This window comes from Cinclus cinclus, chromosome Z, assembly GCF_963662255.1.
Source record: "Cinclus cinclus chromosome Z, bCinCin1.1, whole genome shotgun sequence".
NCBI classification, from domain to species: Eukaryota; Metazoa; Chordata; class Aves; order Passeriformes; family Cinclidae; genus Cinclus; species Cinclus cinclus.
This window is the reverse complement of record NC_085084.1, coordinates 21391960-21411263: the sequence shown is the minus strand read 5'-3', so window position 1 is coordinate 21411263 and position 19304 is coordinate 21391960. Positions and strand designations below refer to the sequence as shown.

Sequence of the window (19304 nt, the reverse complement as noted above, 5' to 3'; positions counted from 1 at the left end):
TATTTAGGATATTTTCCAGCATGAGGTGCAGCCTCTGCCAGCGGCAGTGGGAGGCCGTCAGGGCATATCCCACTGGAAAAGGGGGGTGAGCAGCTTGAGTTGCAGTGAATCTGTAGTGGGTTTTCAAAGAGAAGAAAACAGGTGAGACTCGGACAGTTCCCAAGAGGAAGAACATTGTGGCACTCTACATGCACATGAGTTTGGGGAAACATGACCAAGGAGAAATATTTTGGCTACTGGAGAAGTAAGCAAAAGCATGGCAGGGGGGTGAAGAAGGGATGCAGTCCTCAGCTTTGCTACAGCATTGGAATTGAGGTACAAGGCCAATGTCCTGAATAAGAAACACTGATAAAAGGAGCAAAGGGGGTTAAAAGTTGGGCCCATCTGTGGCTATCAGCGCCACCAATAACTACTCTTGTAAATTTAATGCAACTCTTCAAGTTGGCTCCCCACCCTTGCCCCCACTGCACAATTAGGGCAGCTCCCGGATGCCACTGTTTTGCAATGTCCACTTGGTTGTACCACAGACACATTCCTGGATAGTCTGTTTTAGTTTATCCTCACAGAAACAGGTCTTCTTGATGTTTACATTTTTTTTTCTTTTTGTTTCTTTTTTTTAAATTTTATCTTTTTTTAACAAAGTTGTGTAAATTATCCTTTTTGTGAGCTTATGGGAAAGTGAAAAAAAAAGTGAATAGAAAAAAGATATTACATGTCCCTTTAAAAGCAATAGTTCCATTATTTTGTTGATTAAATTGATAATTAAATTTAGGAAGTGTCAGTAATCTGTACAGGAGTGCAGGGAGTATCAGGTGCTAATGCTGTGCTGAGAACTTGAAAGGGAAAGATGAGACATTTCACTGTCTGAAAATGTCAGCTCAAGGACTATCATGGATAAAAGACTGTTGAAGAGGATAATGGACAGATAATTTTATCATCTGCTGGGTCAGGAAATAAGTAAAGCATGTGCAGCAGAAGGCTTTGAGGGGCAAGTATTTGGTGACATAGCCAGTAATGGGAAGGCAGGAAAATTTGAAGAAGTTTTCTCAGTGAAGAGGTTGAAATCAGCAAAGGAAATATGACTGCTGGGCGGGTACTTCTAATTAATATTGGCATTTTGGGTCATCCTTCTATTTTGACCTGCTAGTAAAAGGAAATGAAATGTGAGCAAGCTTTCTCACACACAGTATGTCCTCAGAGTGTAGATGAGCTGCTGTTGCAGTCAGGAAACAGAACAAAAACATATCCAGGGCACTACCTTTGCTTCCCTAGTACCTACACTGTGCCAGACTGCAGATCACTTGTGCTTTCAATCCAGTGCAATTCTCCTGACATTTCATGTCTAATTAAGCCAGTATGATACAGAAGTTCATTAACCTTGCATTGTTTTCCCAAACAGAAATAAAAGGGGTTTACTTACTGGGCTTTTTTCCCACCCATGTTTAGACACAGAGTCTATATATTTAGGTATCAGCTAATCTGTATCTTTTCCTAGAGTGCTGATTCAGCTTTGGCAGGAGCTGAGGTACTCAGTAGTGCTGGTGATTGATTCTGGGAGGCCACCTGGAGAATTTGGCAGGATGTGGACCCTGTTCATGCAGTATCATCAGGGTTTAAATAATGAGAATCAGTGGAGTTACTTGATTTCAAAAATGCCCGGAGGAAAAAACAACAAAACAAAAAAACCCCAGAAGTTCTTTGAGAGCTATTCAGACCACATTCAACTGCGTATAGGCAGATTAGCTTTCAGAATAAGGTGTCCGATTGCCCATTGAATTTTTAGGAAACAGCAAGGCTGACTTTCTAAAGTGCCCATATTAAGCATACAAGAAAAAAAATTTCAGCAACTAAATTCAGTGCCAGAAATGACATGAGTGGTCCAGTTACGTTGAATCACTTTGTATCTCCACACAAACAGGGCTTTATTGCCATATACGTAAACTCTGCATTAAACAGAAGGCAGTATTCATTTTAAAAAGTCAGATTTTGAACTGTTATGCTGTAGGAAGTCTGGGATAATTCTGCTTAAATCAGTGGAACGGAATTGAACAGATTTACAGCCTGGCAAAATTTACTCTAAATCTAAGTGGAACTAATCTGTGCACATGGGAGTTGCTAGGAGTATGCTAGACAGCTAGATTTATAGCAACAAAGATAGGAATTGAAGTGGGAAAACACTCTGTTAACTTCTGATGTAAAGGAACTTTAAAGATGGATGTATTGTTACAGGAGGACTATTAGTATGTTTTATTCCTAAGTCTCTTGAATTTGAAAAGTTTAGGATATTTTAAAATCTATTAGCCCCTGTGTTCTTAGAGTAGAATTCCCTCAGAATGTGAATTGTCTGACAGTGTGTATGTACAGTCCCGGGCAGTCAGAGAACCAAAGCAGGAATTCAAACTTCTGAACATTATAGTAATTCAAATAATAAGCTGTTTGAAACAGAGTGTCACTTTCAAACTGCTTTAGTGCAGATGGTCTTTTTCTTAATTCCCAGCTGCATCGTTAATGAGCTAAGCTTATTGAACTGCTTGCCAATTCTGTTAAGAGCAGATGGAGTGAAACGCGATAAAGGCCATATTTCAGTGCAGCTCCCATCCATCAGCTCCCCTCCAGATGCCATTATCGACATGCATTTTACAGCTCCACATCTCTTGCCATCAGCGGGTAGAATTATAAAGCGGTTGAGCGTACTTGGCTTGAATGTCAATAATCAATAAGGATAAACTGTTGCCCTTGAAACAACACACCATTCCAGCACTCAGAGTGAACTAAGGTGCCTTCCTTGACATTTGCACTAACTTTGGGTGTCTGTTTCACCCTGTGTGTGTGTACACAAACACTTCTGTTATGTATTTCTCTGACAATTCCCTAGTACTATGGATTTCTCTTATGTATGTCCTGTAATAATGTATTAAATTAATAATTTTGAGTGCTCCCCTTTAAAAGCCCATTCTTCCACCCTTGGTGTTTTGGGTGTTTTTTATATTAAAGACATTAATTGCAATCTCTGTCTTTGTAAAAGGGTCCCAGTTTCCCTTTCTAAAGCCTGCTGACATAATATGATGGGTGATATTTTCAGAAGTTCCTGCTGTGTGTGGACTATCATTGCCTTCAAAGCCTGTGATTAAATTCTGTCCAGCTTTGGTGAGGGCAGATAGGCCTCAGTGCAACAGAAGTAAATTAGTTCTAAGTGCTTAATGATCCTACTCCTGTGGGAATTAACCCTTATATAAAGCATGAATGTTCAGATCATATAAAAATATGTAGTACATAAGCACAGCTAACATCATGATCAGTGGTTCTGCAGAGACTTCATTTTTGATAATAGAACATTTAGTTAAATATTGTTCTTTCTCACAGCATTTTAATAACAGCAATCCTTGGTTATTACCAACATTTCTGGTCTGTTATTGCCAATAGTCCTTGGTTGGCTTCATGGCCATCCAGCTATCAATGTCTGAGACATACACATTACCCCTTTATCTTCTGGGAATTGAGAGATCAAAAAGGATCTCACTCTGAACCATCATTTAGAAGGTCACAAGAGAGGGGGCTTTAGTTATGGTAATCTTCCATCCTGGGAACAATTCAAGTTGTTAGCTTTTTTGGAAAGTTCAACAACAAAAATATTATTTCATTTGGGTTGTTATTCAGACAAGAAAAATAAGTTTCCAAGGCTATTCATGATAAAGCTGGTGCTCATTAGATGGCAGAGTTCATTGGAATGGACAGTGTTTCTGATAAGCTCAACAGGGGCTTAGTCGCCATGCAGCTCTTCAAGGCTGAATCTTAATAAGCATTTCTCAGCTCAAAATGCAGCCAGGGGAGGAGGAGAGATGCACGATCACAATCCACCCCATGAGTGAAGTCAGCTTCTCTGGGTCTCTGTGCCACTGAGTGCAGGAATGATCCTTCTTCAGGGTGGGAGCTGGGTGTGTGTCAGTAACACTGAGCCCCAAAATGCAAGTGCAGTGTCCCCAAAACACATGGTTGTGTAGCATGTCTGTGGGCTAGAAGTAGTCACCCATGTTTCAATGTTTGCTCATGAAATTTTTTACCCTTTGTTTCTTCTCCCTTTCCTTGGCAGATTTTTATTGGTGAGATATCCATGTATTTCATAAAGTCAACCCGAGAAACCCTCATTATTCAAGAGAAAACTATTTTGACTGGAGAGTGCTGTTACCTGAACCCACTGCTTCGAAGAATAATACGTTTTATAGGTAAGCATCCTGTGCACTGCAAGCTTGAACCCTGCTTGCACCAAACCAGGACAAAACACCCTGACAAAGTACATGACAAAATTAATTAAGCTGTGAAATCTTTGCAGGCATCTTCCGCCTTAAAGGGATAGTCCCCTCAGGATTTCCAAGGTAACTTGCAAAATTTGCCGTATCATGCTGGCTGGAGCTGGTTTAGATCATATTCTGCTGAGCTTAATGCTTTTTTGAGACCCCTGAAGAAATGTTATAACAATAAAATCCTTATATCATTGCTAGTTTATGTGAGCTACCCATTTTAGTTACAAATTTATCCTCACCAGCTCATCTATCTGGCATTTTTCTATTCAGCTCTAATTTTAACATCCATAGCTCTTCCACATAATGTTCAGCTGAGCACAGCGTAAAAAAAGCCCAGAGCTCACTTCAAAATAATATTATTATTTTCATTGTATTTGCTTTTTCTTACAACTTTCATTGAGTTAATTGCTGAGAAATGGAGTTCTGTCATTAAACCATTTGGAGGTTGCTTTATATGGTGCTTGCAAACCGCTTTACCTTCTTCACACTGTTGATGAGTCACAAGTTCATGCGTGTGATGGGACGTCTGGTTGATGGCATGGGCCAGTGGCTCCTCAGATGGCTCCCCACTGGCCAAGAGGGGCTTTGCCCACAGAGCATCACAACACTGCCCTCCTTGTGCGCTCTCAGAAGTGAAGAACCCTCACACACTGCCTCTGACAGAGAGCAGAGCCCAGTTCACAGTCTGACCTGGAACTAGCAATGGGGGGAGGGAAAGCTGAAAAGTATCTGGGGCACTTCTTCCCTGTCACTGCTGAATTTCTGAGCATTTCCTGGAATGAGAATGTCTGCTGTGGCTGCGGCAAGTGTTGTGTTGCTTCCATGGAGCACATCCCTAGCTGCAGGCAGGGGTTCTTCCTCAGAGCACAGAGTTGAAGACCTTGCCTTGCCCTGTGCTGGCATATTCATAATCAGCAAATATATTCTGCAAAGGAGGAATAACCATGGTTTTCCTTCTCCTTCAGCTCTCTCTGTGCCTCCTGCTTTATGCATGGAAGGTAGGGAGTGAAATGTGCCTTCTGCCAACATGGAGGTGGAAGGAAACCACATGTGCTTTGTTACTCAATCTGTGTGCTGTTGGTGGGAGCAAAAAGATACAGAAATGGAGCTGAAAGTAAAACACCCTTGCACTCACATAACCTCCAGGATATATTGATGGACAGCAAATTGCCTTTAAGTGAGAAGCAGGGTACCAGTGCCCATTGGGCAACTCAGGACTTTTTGACTGTTTCAGCACATTTGGCATGTTGCAAAATCCCAATCAAACACTCTTGTCTGTGGGGTCATCACTAGAAGTCTTTAGATCATGGAAGCTAAGTACTTGCTCAGTATGTTTTCTCAGAGTTTGCTTTATTCTTAAACATTCATGCTCTTGTTTCTCTTCTGGTGGAAGAGAAGGGGGTAGCAACAGTACAGTGCACTCTAAGAGAGAAGTAGGATATAAACACATAAACAATGCTAGGGAAATTAATTTTGGCTTTGCACCTTGTCCTGGTTTGAAAAGACAGGTGTGTGCTAGGGAAGAGCAGGGCCTTCCCTCGAAATGGAGCCAATAAACCCCTCTCTCTAAATTTGTATAATTTTGAAATTAAGGGGCTCTCAGGCAAAGATATGAGGATATATACACTTTACTAGTGTGTGTGTATATATATATATATATATATATATAAAAAGGCAAACAAAACAACAATAACTATGAAATTAGCAACAAACAGGAACCCAGTAACAGTTCTTTCGATTGTGGACACCTTTTTCCTCTGGAACAGTTACTGTCACAGCTGGTAGTGACTTCTCCCGGTGAGCAGAAGGAAATGCGGTGATCCTGCATGGCTGCAGGAGTGCTGAGGGTGATGGCAGCTGTCCCAGATGGGAAGGGTGGAGGAGAGGCTCTGCTTACGAAGTCCTTGAAGTCTTGGTCGCGGTGCTCCAGCAGGATGCTTGGAGACGCAAGCTGAAGCAGGAGAGCATCCTAGCAGGGGTGCAGGGTCCAACACCAGAATAGGCAGCTTCCCGGCATTGGGATGGCAGGTGAGGTTTTCCAGCAGCTTTCCTCCTCCAAGAGCCAAAACGAATGAGAGTGAGCAACTGTTCCCCACTCTCCTTTACCTGCTTCTGTTCTTGAGGTTTTTCCACCCTTTTCCCCTGTCACTAGCCATCAGTGCTAGGGCCTAGCCATCAGGGCTTCTTAGCATGTCAATGGGGAAAAATTCCACAGAGAGGAAAGGGAAAAAACAAACTCCCAACACACCTGTGTTGATTTTCCTGAGAAAAATGAAGTTAACATTATTAGAGAAGGCTTGAAGTCTTTGCCTTGTCATAAACTACACTGTGTGCTTGTTTTCTTCTGAAACCTTTTCCCTGCCTCTGCAGTGAAACGAGAGAAGTAGAATTTGTTGGATGAAATAATTAATGAAAGGAACTGAAGAAAACTACATGTTTTTCGTTTTGCGTTTCACCTGTGTTTTGAAAACATGGCATGGACTGACTAGCAGTACCCTGTGCCTGGATGATCCAGAGAAGTTAGCTGATCCATACAGCTGCCTGGTCCAAACTGAAGTTTCCCAAATGCTTGGCTCTGCAAAGACAACCAGGTTGCTTGTACATGGATTTCTCTGCATATGCCTTCTCTTGATAAACTTTAGGGCCAGAAGTTACAGAGCTGATTAACTAAGTTGTCTTGCAAGTAAGTTCTCTTCCCTAGCAAGCAGTCTGGCTTGTTGCAAAAAGGTTTGCTGCCAATTTAGTTTTAGTGTGCAGAAGTCTGAGCAAGTCTTTATTAGTACGTGCAAAAAGCAATTATTAAACTCCTTGCAAAATTGCCTTATAAGGCATTACAGTTTATATTATTCAAAAGGGTGAGAAAAATCCTGCAATGTGTCTAGGTTCTCATGTGTCAGGAAAATGAACACTACTATCTGACCCTGCAAGGCACATCACAGAGAATTTTAAGAGGGCAAAGAGACTTTTTCTCCCCTCCCACCCGTGCTCACCCCGCCCCCGCCGCCCCTGCCGCCTTCACACCCCCCTCCCCCCCGCTCTGTAATGGAAATTGCTGCGAAGAGACAGGATTTTAAGAATTGTAGCCTAAATGTGCTTTCCACAAAGCAGCAGAAAGCTGTAGATATTTCACTGAACATTCATTTATATATTGCAAAGAAAGAGACACAAAAAGGGAAAATTCAAGCTGTATTTTGGTCCTGTGAAAGATAAGGACCCTTAAAATATAATCTCCATTGGATCTTTTGGGTTTGGTTGCTAGATTTGAGCTTTTCTGCTCTTACATTTCCTTCAGGGATACAGAATTAAGGACTTTTTTGCACTATGAAAGTAGAGCAAAACAAAAAACCTACAGCTTTTCTGGTATGCTAACAAAGCCCCATTTCTGGGACTTCATTTTCTGGGGTTGTTTTTTTCCTGTCTTGTTTACTGTGCTCTCTGTTGATTCTCTCCTTGTTTTCCTCAAGGTCTCAGCACACATCTGTTTCTAAGAGCCTCCCCCTTGAGTTCAGTCGTGATTCTGAATGTTGAGCTTTGTATTAAATCTGTCCCTGATTCTTTGTCTACATGAAGCAGAACCACAATTTCTTCTTTCTTCCTGGCCCAGACATGAATCCTTCATGCTGACAGATATTTGTTTTTGTGGCAAAAGACTGCCTCTCACCTTGCTACACTGTATATCAAGTCCTGTATCACAGCCTAGATTGGTGAAACCTCCTATGTTCCCTATATTTAGAAAAACTCTTTATCAGTGAAAAAAAAGATGGCTTAGCTTGGAAACATCAGACTTTGATATATGCTTCAATTTGTTCTATCTTCCTCTTTATCTTTTACAGTTGTTTTTACAGACTTTTTAAAAAAAATATTTTCAGGTCAAATTAGTGGTGTGCAATTTCTTCAGGAGAGTTTTTCTAATATATTGCTGCTGCATCTCTTTACTTTAAGCACATCTTTTCTCCTCCCTACCCTTCCCAGCAGTTCTATTGTCAATTTCTGGTGCCAAAATTTGCTGTTTATGTGCTAAACCTTTGAGAAACTAATTAGTAAGGGTGGCTGTTTTGTGGTCCTCTGCCTCTTCTACCTATCTCTCAACTTGAGCATACACAGCTTTTTGTATATTTGTTCATTCTGTCTTGTAATTTCACATTCAGCACTTTGTTAACATCATTCCACCTTGCATTTGCTTCTGTGTTCTGCTTAACCCTTTGTATTACAAACAGAGGTTATATAATATTTTAGTGAACTATTTCAGTCAAGATCTTAGTCTTTTTATGTACAGCTGCTATCATACCCCCAGGATCAGGGATTCAGACCTTGCTGACCCAGTCTGACAGGGTGACTGTGGTATGTATTGTGTTGGATTTAATTATATTAGGTTTCTAATCCATGTGATTAAGTTGTCTACCTGCAAAGCCCTGATGAGATGCAAGTAGCCCCTTTCTATTTCAGATATGTAGAAATTCAGAGTGTTTCATCAGCTTGTTACCAGTGGCTTCAACTTCAGATGTGCCTATTTTGCCATTAACAAATGGTGCAGATCAGCTTCTGTTGACAACTTAATCTAAAGCGTGGTAACATTTCACAATGGGCAGCTAAATAAATTAGGGCTTTATTTCAGCAAATTAAGACTTTAGTTCAGCAAATAAAGGTTTACAAGACTTACACACGAATTGAGCTTATTGTAATAGGATAGATATATCCCAGAGCTCTGATGTAAATTCCCTGAGTAGCTGCATGAGACAGCTTACCTGACCTTGTCCTTCTGTCCGCCTTGCGTCTGAAGTTCACTGTGAAACAGTGCATGTTCTGTTATTAACTGACTACCTTTCCATCGAGCTCAAGCTGTATTTGGGGTGTTGCCCAGAACCTAAACTGCTGCAGCAGCTTGAACTACTGCAGATGCTATCACTGAAGAACCTCCACAGTGAGGAACTGGTCACTGTGCTTGGGACAAATCAGCCCTTACTGTTCCCTTTGATGCCAGGGTCTGAGCTGGCAGATGCCTCCATGAAAACTGGTTGATGTGAAAGCAGTGAGGAAGGAAGATACTCTGTGCATATGCCAGGAGGAGTCTTGAGCTTCCAGAGTACTTTTGCACTGGGAACTAAATTTCTTCTGGCATGGTCAGACCATGTGTCTTCCTTCTTATGTCTGGGGAGAACAGTATCCAGGCAGGACACCCACAGGTGAAGCAGGCAGACTCAGGAGGTAGTAGATCCCTGGAGTAGTGAGCTTTTTGGGGTCTTCAGTGGAAGATCAAAGCCAATCTTAGGATGAGTGCTCAGAAGCTTGATGTTGAGTCTGTTCCTGATGCCATGGCAACAGGACAATAAACTTCCCTGCAATCTCCATCTCTCCTGTTGTAAAATGGATTAATGATACAGCTCTCTTATAATACACCCTCTAAGATGTAATGATGAAAGGTAGTTTAACAAAGTCTGAATCACAGGACTATAAATGTATGGCTTTATTGGATGTACAGGATTCTTACAGCAAAACATTCAGAGACAGGCTAAGGATCATCATTCCCACAGCATCCTGAGTCCTTCCAGGGACACTCTCCCATGAAATTCTGATCTTCCTTGAAAAACAGAAGGGTGGGAAAGGGGTTAGGTGAGTATGAGTGTGCATTTGAAATATGAGTATTTTCTAAGCAAATTAGGTTGACAGTGACAAATTCAGAGAATTGACTGGGACAGAGAGGAATACATAAATAAATATCCTTAGCAGAAAGCATGATGATGTGTTATTGAAGAGCCAGCTTCTGATGTTTCATGAACATTTCCGTGCATTGTTTCTTCTGTCACTTAAGGGTTTCATCATTTTTCCTTAATTGATAAAGCCTTCTACTTCCTGATTCTTATTTCCACCCACTGGCTTCTCACTTATCTCTTCCCAATGTCTTTTCAGCTATTCTTCTACAAGTCCCAAGGTGGGTTTTGTTGATTTTTGTTGTGGTGGTGATTTGGTTGTTTTTTTTTTTCAAATCAGTGGCATTTTAAATGCCTCTAATGGCAAGAGTTTCCATGGAATCAACAAGTGGCTGCAGTGACTGATGTTACATAGATGCAGGGTGGAAGAAGAGAGCTTGATCATGAAATGCAGGGAGGACAGAGGGTTGTACTGAGGCTACAGTGAGTGAGAAGAGTTGGATTCTTCTTCAGGGCAGATGCCTCTGTTAGAAAAAGCAGTACAGTTGGAGGTGGCAAGACTGATGAACAGCCACACAAGGCGCTTGATAGGAGATAGAACATGAGAATAGGATGTGGGTGAGAGCCCAGAAAGTCAGGGTTTCATGGAGGACTTTTTGGCAGTCATTCAGAGGGATGTGTAAGTGGCAAAATTAAAAATTAAGCATTCAAAATTGAAACTGCTAAATACTTAGACTTTTCTGCCAAGGCAAGTGTCAGTTCAGGTGGGATGACACTGGAAAGTCAAGCTTCACTTTATCCATCCTCAGCATTTTTCAACAGGACTTTTCTTGTTTGTTCTTTTTTTGGCTTGAATATTTAATTTGTCAAAGGTCTTTCTCACTGGAGGTAAAGATATGTCGAAATCTGATCTCTCTAGAGCAGCTGAGAGAGTAGCAGGGAGTACAGCCTGCCCTCTTATATCTCGTCTTAGCTAGTATCTCTCCCAGTTACATTCTGCTTGTTTTGTCTTCTAGGCACCTCTTTCCGGCTGCTCCTGAGACACAAACACAGAGTAGTCAGTACAGTGAGAACTCAGGAGGCCTTTCCAGACATAGCTTCTGCTTCTTAAGGCCTCTTTTTGCAGCCAGACTATGAGTGACCTGAGTGGCTGAGGGGAAAGATTGGCTTTACATAAGTGCAATTAACCTTCATCCTTTCTGCTAGTGAGCAGCTGTAGGTCTGCTTCCCATGTGGTTTGCACTGTTCCCATCTTTTCTCAGCATATGCCAAGTTCTGAACTACAGTTCATTCCCATGGTTTCTGGTCCAGAGTGAGCACACTGAAATAAAGCACTTGCTGCTGAGCAGGATGACACCACCTCCCATTACACCTGAGTACCAAAGTCTAGAAGAGGCACATCTTCTTCCATTCTTTCTTTCTGATATTGTATCATGGCCATGAGCTGTATGACCCTGAGGAGCTGGGGCTAGTTTCCCTTCCCATGAAACCTTTCAGAGCAATTTATCTGCCTCTAAATAGCTGACAGTCACATCACTGCATTTGTGTGTTCTGGTCAGTTAGTTTAGCTGCCCTTGGTCATTGAAGAAATCTATTGAACAGATGGATTCCTGAGGTACAAAAACCATCAGGGAACTGTCCAGCACTGCCCAGGCACACTGGCATTACAGCCTTCAAATCAATTACAACCAGCCCTTGCTCCTTGTCTCGATAGACCTGAGGTTTAATCAGCCTGCCAGAGTCACACCCCTGCCAGCCAGACTCCTTGCTGCACATAGCTGTGATTTTCACAGAGCACAGCTTGGCAGAACTGTGAGAGAGGAACTGCAGCAGCCAAAATGCACCACAGTCAGAATGTGATAAAGGTTTCAGCCATGGCTTGGTCTGCTCTTCTCCAGATTATTGCAGGCCTTGGCAGCAGTGTTTGGGCCAACACTTTCTGACCTACTAAATATTAAGAAAATGCAGGTGTTTAAAATTCTTTCCTTAATGGAGAATTACCTTTGTATATATGCACTTCACAGAGATCTAAATACTTTTGTGTAGCTCATGAGCTTTTCCTGAAATGTCTTGGTTCTTGGCTTGTACTTAAAAGCATAAGCCGGACTACCTGACACTTATATTTCCACTAATTATTGTAAAGGCTGGGTGACAATCCTTGCTGCACTTCCTGTAATTTGTACAGCACATCAGAAAGTTGCTATTTCAAGCAAGCTGTGCCAAAAAAAAATAAAGTTTTGACAGAGTGCTGTATATAAAACTAGATTAATCTCTGTCATAACTTCAGCTGTTTCACCAGGCTGAAAAGATATCCTTCTGTATTTTTCCTTTGAACTTGCCTGTGCACTAACTAATATAGGTGAGAAGTTCCTAATGGCTATGGAAAACCATGGATTTGAAATTTTACCAGAAGGATAAAGGAGCAGTCTCTGTGGTCTCTCCTTTTAAACACACTTAGCAAGATAAATGGGAGGAAAACAGTGATACCATTGAAAAGACAGGGGCCAGTCCTGCAGCCTAAAACCGGAGGAAGGCAACGTCCTTCTCTGGCCACCACTGGCTTTTTAAATCCATGATCACATACCAGTTCATTAATAATAAATAAAAATAAACATACATGAAGAATAGTAATACATTCAACCTCCAGAATCATCTTACTGCACGATGCCCCTTACTGACCTTGGGGAAGGATGGTGAGGAGCAATAGCTATTCAGTCCTGCAGCCCCTCCAGGCTGTTTCCCAAGGGAAGGGATGCTCCCATCAGTACCGCAGCAAGGGATCTGTCCCACAGTGACCCCAAGCATGTCTCTGACCAACTGGCACAGGCAAGCCCCACTGAGCACTTGTACAACAAATCCATTTTAGTTATAGTTTTATTTATGTAACTGTTGGTACATGCTACATTATTTTGAGTCCATGTTTTTTGTGTCTCAGACAAGAGCAGCTCTTATATCTTTTTTTAAATTTAAAGTTAGTATAGATAAGCAGTGAAGATGTTAGAATTATGGTGGTGCCAGCTCTTAAGACTTTATCACATCTTTCCTAAGGTGATTTCCCTGGAGCTCCAGCCCTTGGTCATATTTAAATACATAACAATCTCAGATAATTTATAATTTAATTACTTTTGCTTACAGAGCTACAGAAGGGAGTAAGCAAAACTGTATGGCCCTCAATATTCCTACATCAGAAGTCAGTATCTATTTGTTCCATGTTTTTGTTTTGAACTTCAATCAACCTAAGTGATGAGAAGGGGAAGAGGAGAGCTGATTTAATCTTTTAGAACATTTGGGTTTGGTAATTTTGCAAACCTACTCTTCTGTACCTTTGGTATATAGGTCTTACATGCATCTGAAAGATCCTCATATGTTCATAGCAGGAGGAGCAGGGATTGATAATTCTCCAGGAGAGTCAGTGAAGAATGTGACAACTGCAGTATTGATCAAGAGATGCTTCACAACCCTGGGGAAATTCTTGTGTTCAAGCGAATACTTCATCTTCAAGGATGTGGTTATGTGCTCCTGGTGATATGAGCTGAATTGCAGCTGTCTTCTAGAGTGAAGCATTGGGCTGCTTCCAAAAGTACATGCTGAATATTACTAAGTTAGGATTGTAAATCTTCAACATCAAGGTGGAAAACAGTCAAAATCCAAAAAGGACTTAATCCTAGGTGGTTATGTTAGATAAGTATTGTGTCTCAGCACTACACTATTCTTTCAGGTTCCAAGATGCCACTTTTTTGTCACGAATTTGTTTTAAGTACATAATATTACTCTCATTATGTTTCTCCTTCTCAGTATACTGATATATTCTATACCTGTTTGAATAATCACTATTTTTAACCTTTCCTCACAGGAGTGTTTGCATTTGGACTTCTTGCCACTGACATCTTTGTAAACGCTGGCCAGGTTGTGACTGGGAACTTGGCTCCCTACTTCCTGACTGTGTGCAAACCCAACTACACTGGAAATGACTGTCGGGCCCACCACCAGTTCATAAACAATGGCAACATCTGCACGGGGGATGTGGAGGTGATTGAAAAGGCCAGGAGATCTTTTCCATCCAAACATGCTGCTTTGAGCATCTACTCAGCTTTATATGCCACGGTGGGTGCCAGTGATGACTGCTGACTTGCATAAGAGGTTTCTCATATGCATCTAGCTGGGGTGTTTTTCTTACAATGGATTTTTGGGGAAAAAGAGGGTTGTTTGGGTTTTGGGGTTTTTTTTCCATTTATCAGTAGGGGAAGATCCCCTTCTTTCTCTGTTGCAGCGGAGAGTGCTGGTAGAGTGTCACGACCTTCCACGGAAGTGTCCTGAGAAGGACAACCTGGTGACACAGGGACCTCTGTGCTTCCAGCCAAAATGATTAGCCCTTTTGTGAATTTTCTTCTTCGGCTGACGCTGGAGAGAAGGACGGGAACCTCGTATGGTGTTCCAAGGAGAAGCTTTATTTGACTTCTTCCTCGAAGGGTACCAGGGACAAAACTGGCTCAAAAGGACTAAGGGAGTCGGGTTTATATAGGAAAGCTGAGGGGAGGGGTAGGGCAACAAGCAAATCAACTGAGGGCACAGGGTCAGAACAAGAGGGGAAGGACCAATGGGAGGCAAACAATCTGCCTGGCACAGGGAGGCATGTTGGGAGGAATCTTTTCCTCACCACTGTGATGCTGACGTTAGGGCACATCCCTTCAAGGGAGAGGGGTTGACTTTTCCTCAGCTAGCCCATTGGCCTCCACATTTCTCCATTTTACCTTTACAGGTATAAGCAAATGAAATGCTCATTGCTTTTGAGGCACTGCATGTGGAGGCATGAGGTCCTAAAGTTGTCTTTGCTGCTGATTTTCTCATTCAGTCTTCTCTCTTCTCCCTGCTTTTGATCCTTAAACAGTTTCTGGGTTGCTGCATTTGTTCACATGCCATGTGTTGTTGAACAATTGAAATTCAAATTGTGCCCTTTCAGTGGGGGTCTGAACTTAGGATGAATTTTGCTTCTCTTGTTTAGGACCTGAACTCACATTGCAAGGAGGGTTCTAATAAAACTCAGTGCCAGAATTTTGTTGTTATCACAGAGAAATGTACCCCAGCTGACACATTGACAAGGTGACACTGCCATGCAGTCAGGAAGGAAATTATGAAGTCTGATGAAACACATCAACAGCTCCTTTGTGTTCTCTGGCTAAAGGTTCTGTGATTCTTGAAAATTAATCCAAGAATCTTACTAACAAAGAAGAAAACCTTGGTGGTTTTGCCACAGAGATCCAAGCACTGAACCTGTTTCTGATCTCAAAGTGCATTAACCTAGGTCTTTCTTCTCCCTATAGCTTGATTCAGAGTAGTGTCAGAGTCTGTCTGTTGGTCATCAGTATGCAAGAAAAGCCATAAAGTTATTAAAGACAGGGTATTTACTGAGTATTTTGCCCTGTGCTCTTGATAGCAGATGAATGAAACACCATGTTATTACTTTTAAAATGAAGAGTCCTCCCACTGCTGTTTCAATATCCATCTGTTTGTACTGAATGTTGTGTGAATAATGATGGAGAAGTAAACTGTAACTCTTTTGATCAGGATTTGTTGGGAAGTGTTTGGAAAGCCTGTAACATTTTGTGCACATAACTTCTGAACAATGTGCAACCATTTATGAAATACAGCTCACAATATACTCAACATGGTTGTAGCAGCTCTTTGCACCATGATGAACTCTTAGGTGGAAGTTCCAGGGTCAGATTTAGTCCTGGTTCTGTCCTAAGCTAATTATATCCCTTCATGGACTTTCCCTGCCCAGCTTCCTTTGTTTGCTAGGAAGGCAAATTTTCTACAGCAGGATGACTTCTACAGCTGAAGGGTAAGGCTGTTTTTCCTTCCTGAGCCTAAGCCCCAAGCAGTTCAGTATTTCTGAGCTCTGGTTTTCCAGGAGTATCTGCTACAGGCCTGTACTTCTTACATAGGAATATGTCAGATGGAGCCAGGACATGGGACTCCTTCTGAGCCACAAGGTCATGAAAGTTTGCCCTTAAAGCATTTCAGCCCACAGTCCAATTTCAGCCCAGTACTCTGCCTGAAGTCACCTTCTATAACTAAAAACATTGTCATTCCTCTTTTCTTTTTCTGTCAGCTGGGAATAACATGAGTATTAGACAAGAAATGGATTGTTCATATCCTGCTTTGCTTAAAAACTGTGCTGTGCACATTTTTTTTAGAAGTCTCTTGCTAATTCTAATATGCATTATAATGTGGCCTCCTGAACATAGAACACGGGTTATTTTCTTAGTAATAGCTGTGTTTTGCATAAAGATGAAGAATTGAGCCATGGAGAAAGAAAAATAGAACAGGTACAACATGAGGAAGCTGGAGAATGGAACCAGCACAGACATTCTGTGCAACAGGTTCTCGTTCTATAAATGTCTTATGAGATCTGGGAGTCTCTTCGTTTCACTGAACCTCAAGTATTCTGTGCAGGTGTCTCTGTACTCACTTTTTCATTAATCTGCTACTGAAAACACTCCCACTGTGACTGGTTTGGCTTTGTGGGTTTTTTGATGTTTGTTTTTTGTTTTTTTATAATCTAGGATTTATATGTAATCGACTAGACTTTTCTTTGTCACCTTCTAAAGAAGCTGAGGAGAACCCAAAGCATCACTTCTGTGATCGCTGCAGGTGGAAATAAATCTTTGTCCTAGTTTGAAAGACAGGTGTTTGCTAAGGAAAGCAGAAGCCTCCCTTTGAACTGAAAAATGTGATCCTTCCTTCTTACAGATTATTATGATTTTGAAATTAAGGGAGCTCTCAGGCAAAGATAAGGGGGTAGGAATAACAGTTCTTTACTAGTATATCTAACAAGACAAACAAGAACAACAACAGCTATGAAATTAGCCACAAACAGAACAGTAACTCAGTCCCAGTCCTTTCTGGCTGCAGGCACCTTTTCCCTGAGCTGCAGTTCCCGGTGCTGGGGGCAGGCAGGTCCCGCAGAGCTGCAGGAGGGCTGGGGGTGATGGCAGCGCTGTCCCAGGGGGAGAGAGAGATGGAGAGAGCCCTCCGCTCACGGTGTCGGTCCTGGTGCTCAGCAGAGTGCTGGATGGTGGCAGGTTACAGAGAGAAGGCAGCAGGGCAGGGTCCGACAGCAGTGAGGATGGCTCCTGGTGCTGGGATGGCAGGGATGCGGCTGAGGCAGCGATCATCCTTCTCGTCTGAACTCCGCAGGGGAAATGGGCCGAGCCAGAGCCTTCCGCTTCCTCTTTTGGCTGTTTGAATCTCGTGGGGTTTCCCTCTTCTCTCTCCCCTTCCCCTTGTCACCAGGGTCTAGTCAACAGGTATTTTAGCATGACAATGGGGAAAATTCCACAGAGGGTAAAGGGAAAGAACCAACCCCCAACAATCTTGTATGCCTCAAGTAGGGGAAAGAGAAAAGGGCAGGCAGCCATGGCTTCCATACTTACAAAAAATAAGAAAGTAATCTGAAGAAATTTAGCCGTCTTCCAGAATGATCACAGGAAGAGATAGCAGTCCCTCTACCTAGTGCAAGCTGCTGTGCAGCCACACAAATTTAAGTTCCTTTTCCAAGGGAAAAGAAATAGAAAAGGAGACCACCATTCTGGGTTCTAGCATGAATCCAGCTGATGGGTTGTCAATCCTGGTTTCACCATCGATCCACCTGCTTTGGCTCAGCAGGACATCATGAGATGTCCAGGGCCCTGAGAGCACTGCCTGGACTTTGGAGGATACCTTTTTATGGGCAGGTTTCCTCACCCCAAAGATGGGTTTCTCACTTTCTCTGTAAATTAATTATTCTATGCAGTCCCTTCTTCCAGTCTTTCTGGAAATGGGTAGAGGGCTTCAAGGGTCTTCAGTAGGCTTAATCCCACCTTATAGTCCATGCCCATTTCCTGTGCTGTGTAGTAGTTGTTTGTCACAGAAAAATGCCCTATCTCTGACCCCCATTCTCCAGTCAAAACATGATATTTCTCATGACCGTGTTAATAACAACAATGCTTGGTTATTACCAACAATTCCTGTCTGTTATTTCCAACAGTCCTTGGTTGGTTCCATGGCCATCTGGTTATCGGTGTTTGAGACATATATCCTTATTTTCTTAACCCTTTGTCTTCTGGGAGTCATGAGTCAAAGATCTCGCTTTGGACCCTTGTTTAGAGGACCTCAAAAGAGTGGGTTTTAGTTAATGTATTTTCCTACTGTTGCCACAATTTCAGTCAGTAACTTTCTTTGAAGGTTCATTTAAAGAAAATATGGTAACAATCACTTGGGTTGTTATTCAGGCAAGAAAAATTAAGTTTCCAAGGCTGTTCATTAAAAAACAGGTGCTTGTTAGACACCTCTTAGATCTTGGGAACAGACAGTGCTTCTGATACACTCAATAGGGACTTAGTCCAGGTGCAGTTTGTCAAAGCTGAGGCTTAATGAGCATTTCTCAGCTCAAAATGCAGCCAGGGAAGGGAGAGAGATACATCACCACAATCCACCCCATGACTAAAGTCAGCCTCTCTGGGTCTCTGCACCCAGACATGAATCTTCCAAGATGTGAAAATTCTGAATCGCAGCAAATGCCTGCTGCAATCTTGATTAATTAAAGGCCTTGGCACCACGAGCAGCTGCACTGAGCATTGTTGTCAAATACTCCATTTCTCTTTTACTATAGGAGTCTCTATGGTAAAAGAAAAGACTGTCCGTAAAATTTCTAGGACACAGACTTTTGCACTATCGGTATGAAATTTTGAATTTTCTAAGAAGAATAAACTGTTACAAATCTCCTCACTTTTTGCTGAAGGGGCAAGACAGATTTCTTCCACTCTACCTTTCTCATTGTAGATATAACATGTTCTAAATGCACGCATATATAAATAAAAAGATATGTCTATTTTAAACTTGCAGACAAAAAAGCCTCCTTGTCTGTGGTTTTGTCTCTTTGAAAAAGATGGGAGAGCAATCACATGGGATAAATGCTGCTATCACACACTGCATATTGCTAAATACATTGCTTGAGTATACTGATAAGATCACAGCAAAAAAGCTGAACAGACAACTTATAAAGTTAAATCATGTGTAGTTTATTTTTAATATGTTCTAGACATATTTTTATAATCATGTCTTTCCTCCTCTCTGGTTTCAACATTTTTAATTTTGTAAATTTAAAATCTATTCTATGGATAGCATTGTGGGAAGTTTTCAAAAACACTTGCTGCATGTAGGAAACTAAATGTAAGTGGTTTTGACTGACATTTTGATCTCTTGCACAAATCTCTGAAACCATGCTTTCAATGTGGGTAGACAATGTGGGAATCCTAAAATAATGTATTGGCTTTTGGGCCTGGATGATAAAGATCAAGCTGCAACAATTGGG

General features: G+C 41.8%; 1 protein-coding gene across 1 annotated transcript in view; it reads left to right on the top strand.

The window, feature by feature from the left end:
• Positions 1-19304, top strand: part of PLPPR1 (phospholipid phosphatase related 1) — a 71681-nt gene that overhangs the window by 44982 nt on the left and 7395 nt on the right. The window contains exons 4-5 of the mRNA XM_062512939.1: positions 4091-4223; positions 13803-14053. Coding sequence (XP_062368923.1) covers positions 4091-4223; positions 13803-14053 — 384 coding nt within the window. The remainder of the gene's footprint in view (positions 1-4090; positions 4224-13802; positions 14054-19304) is intronic.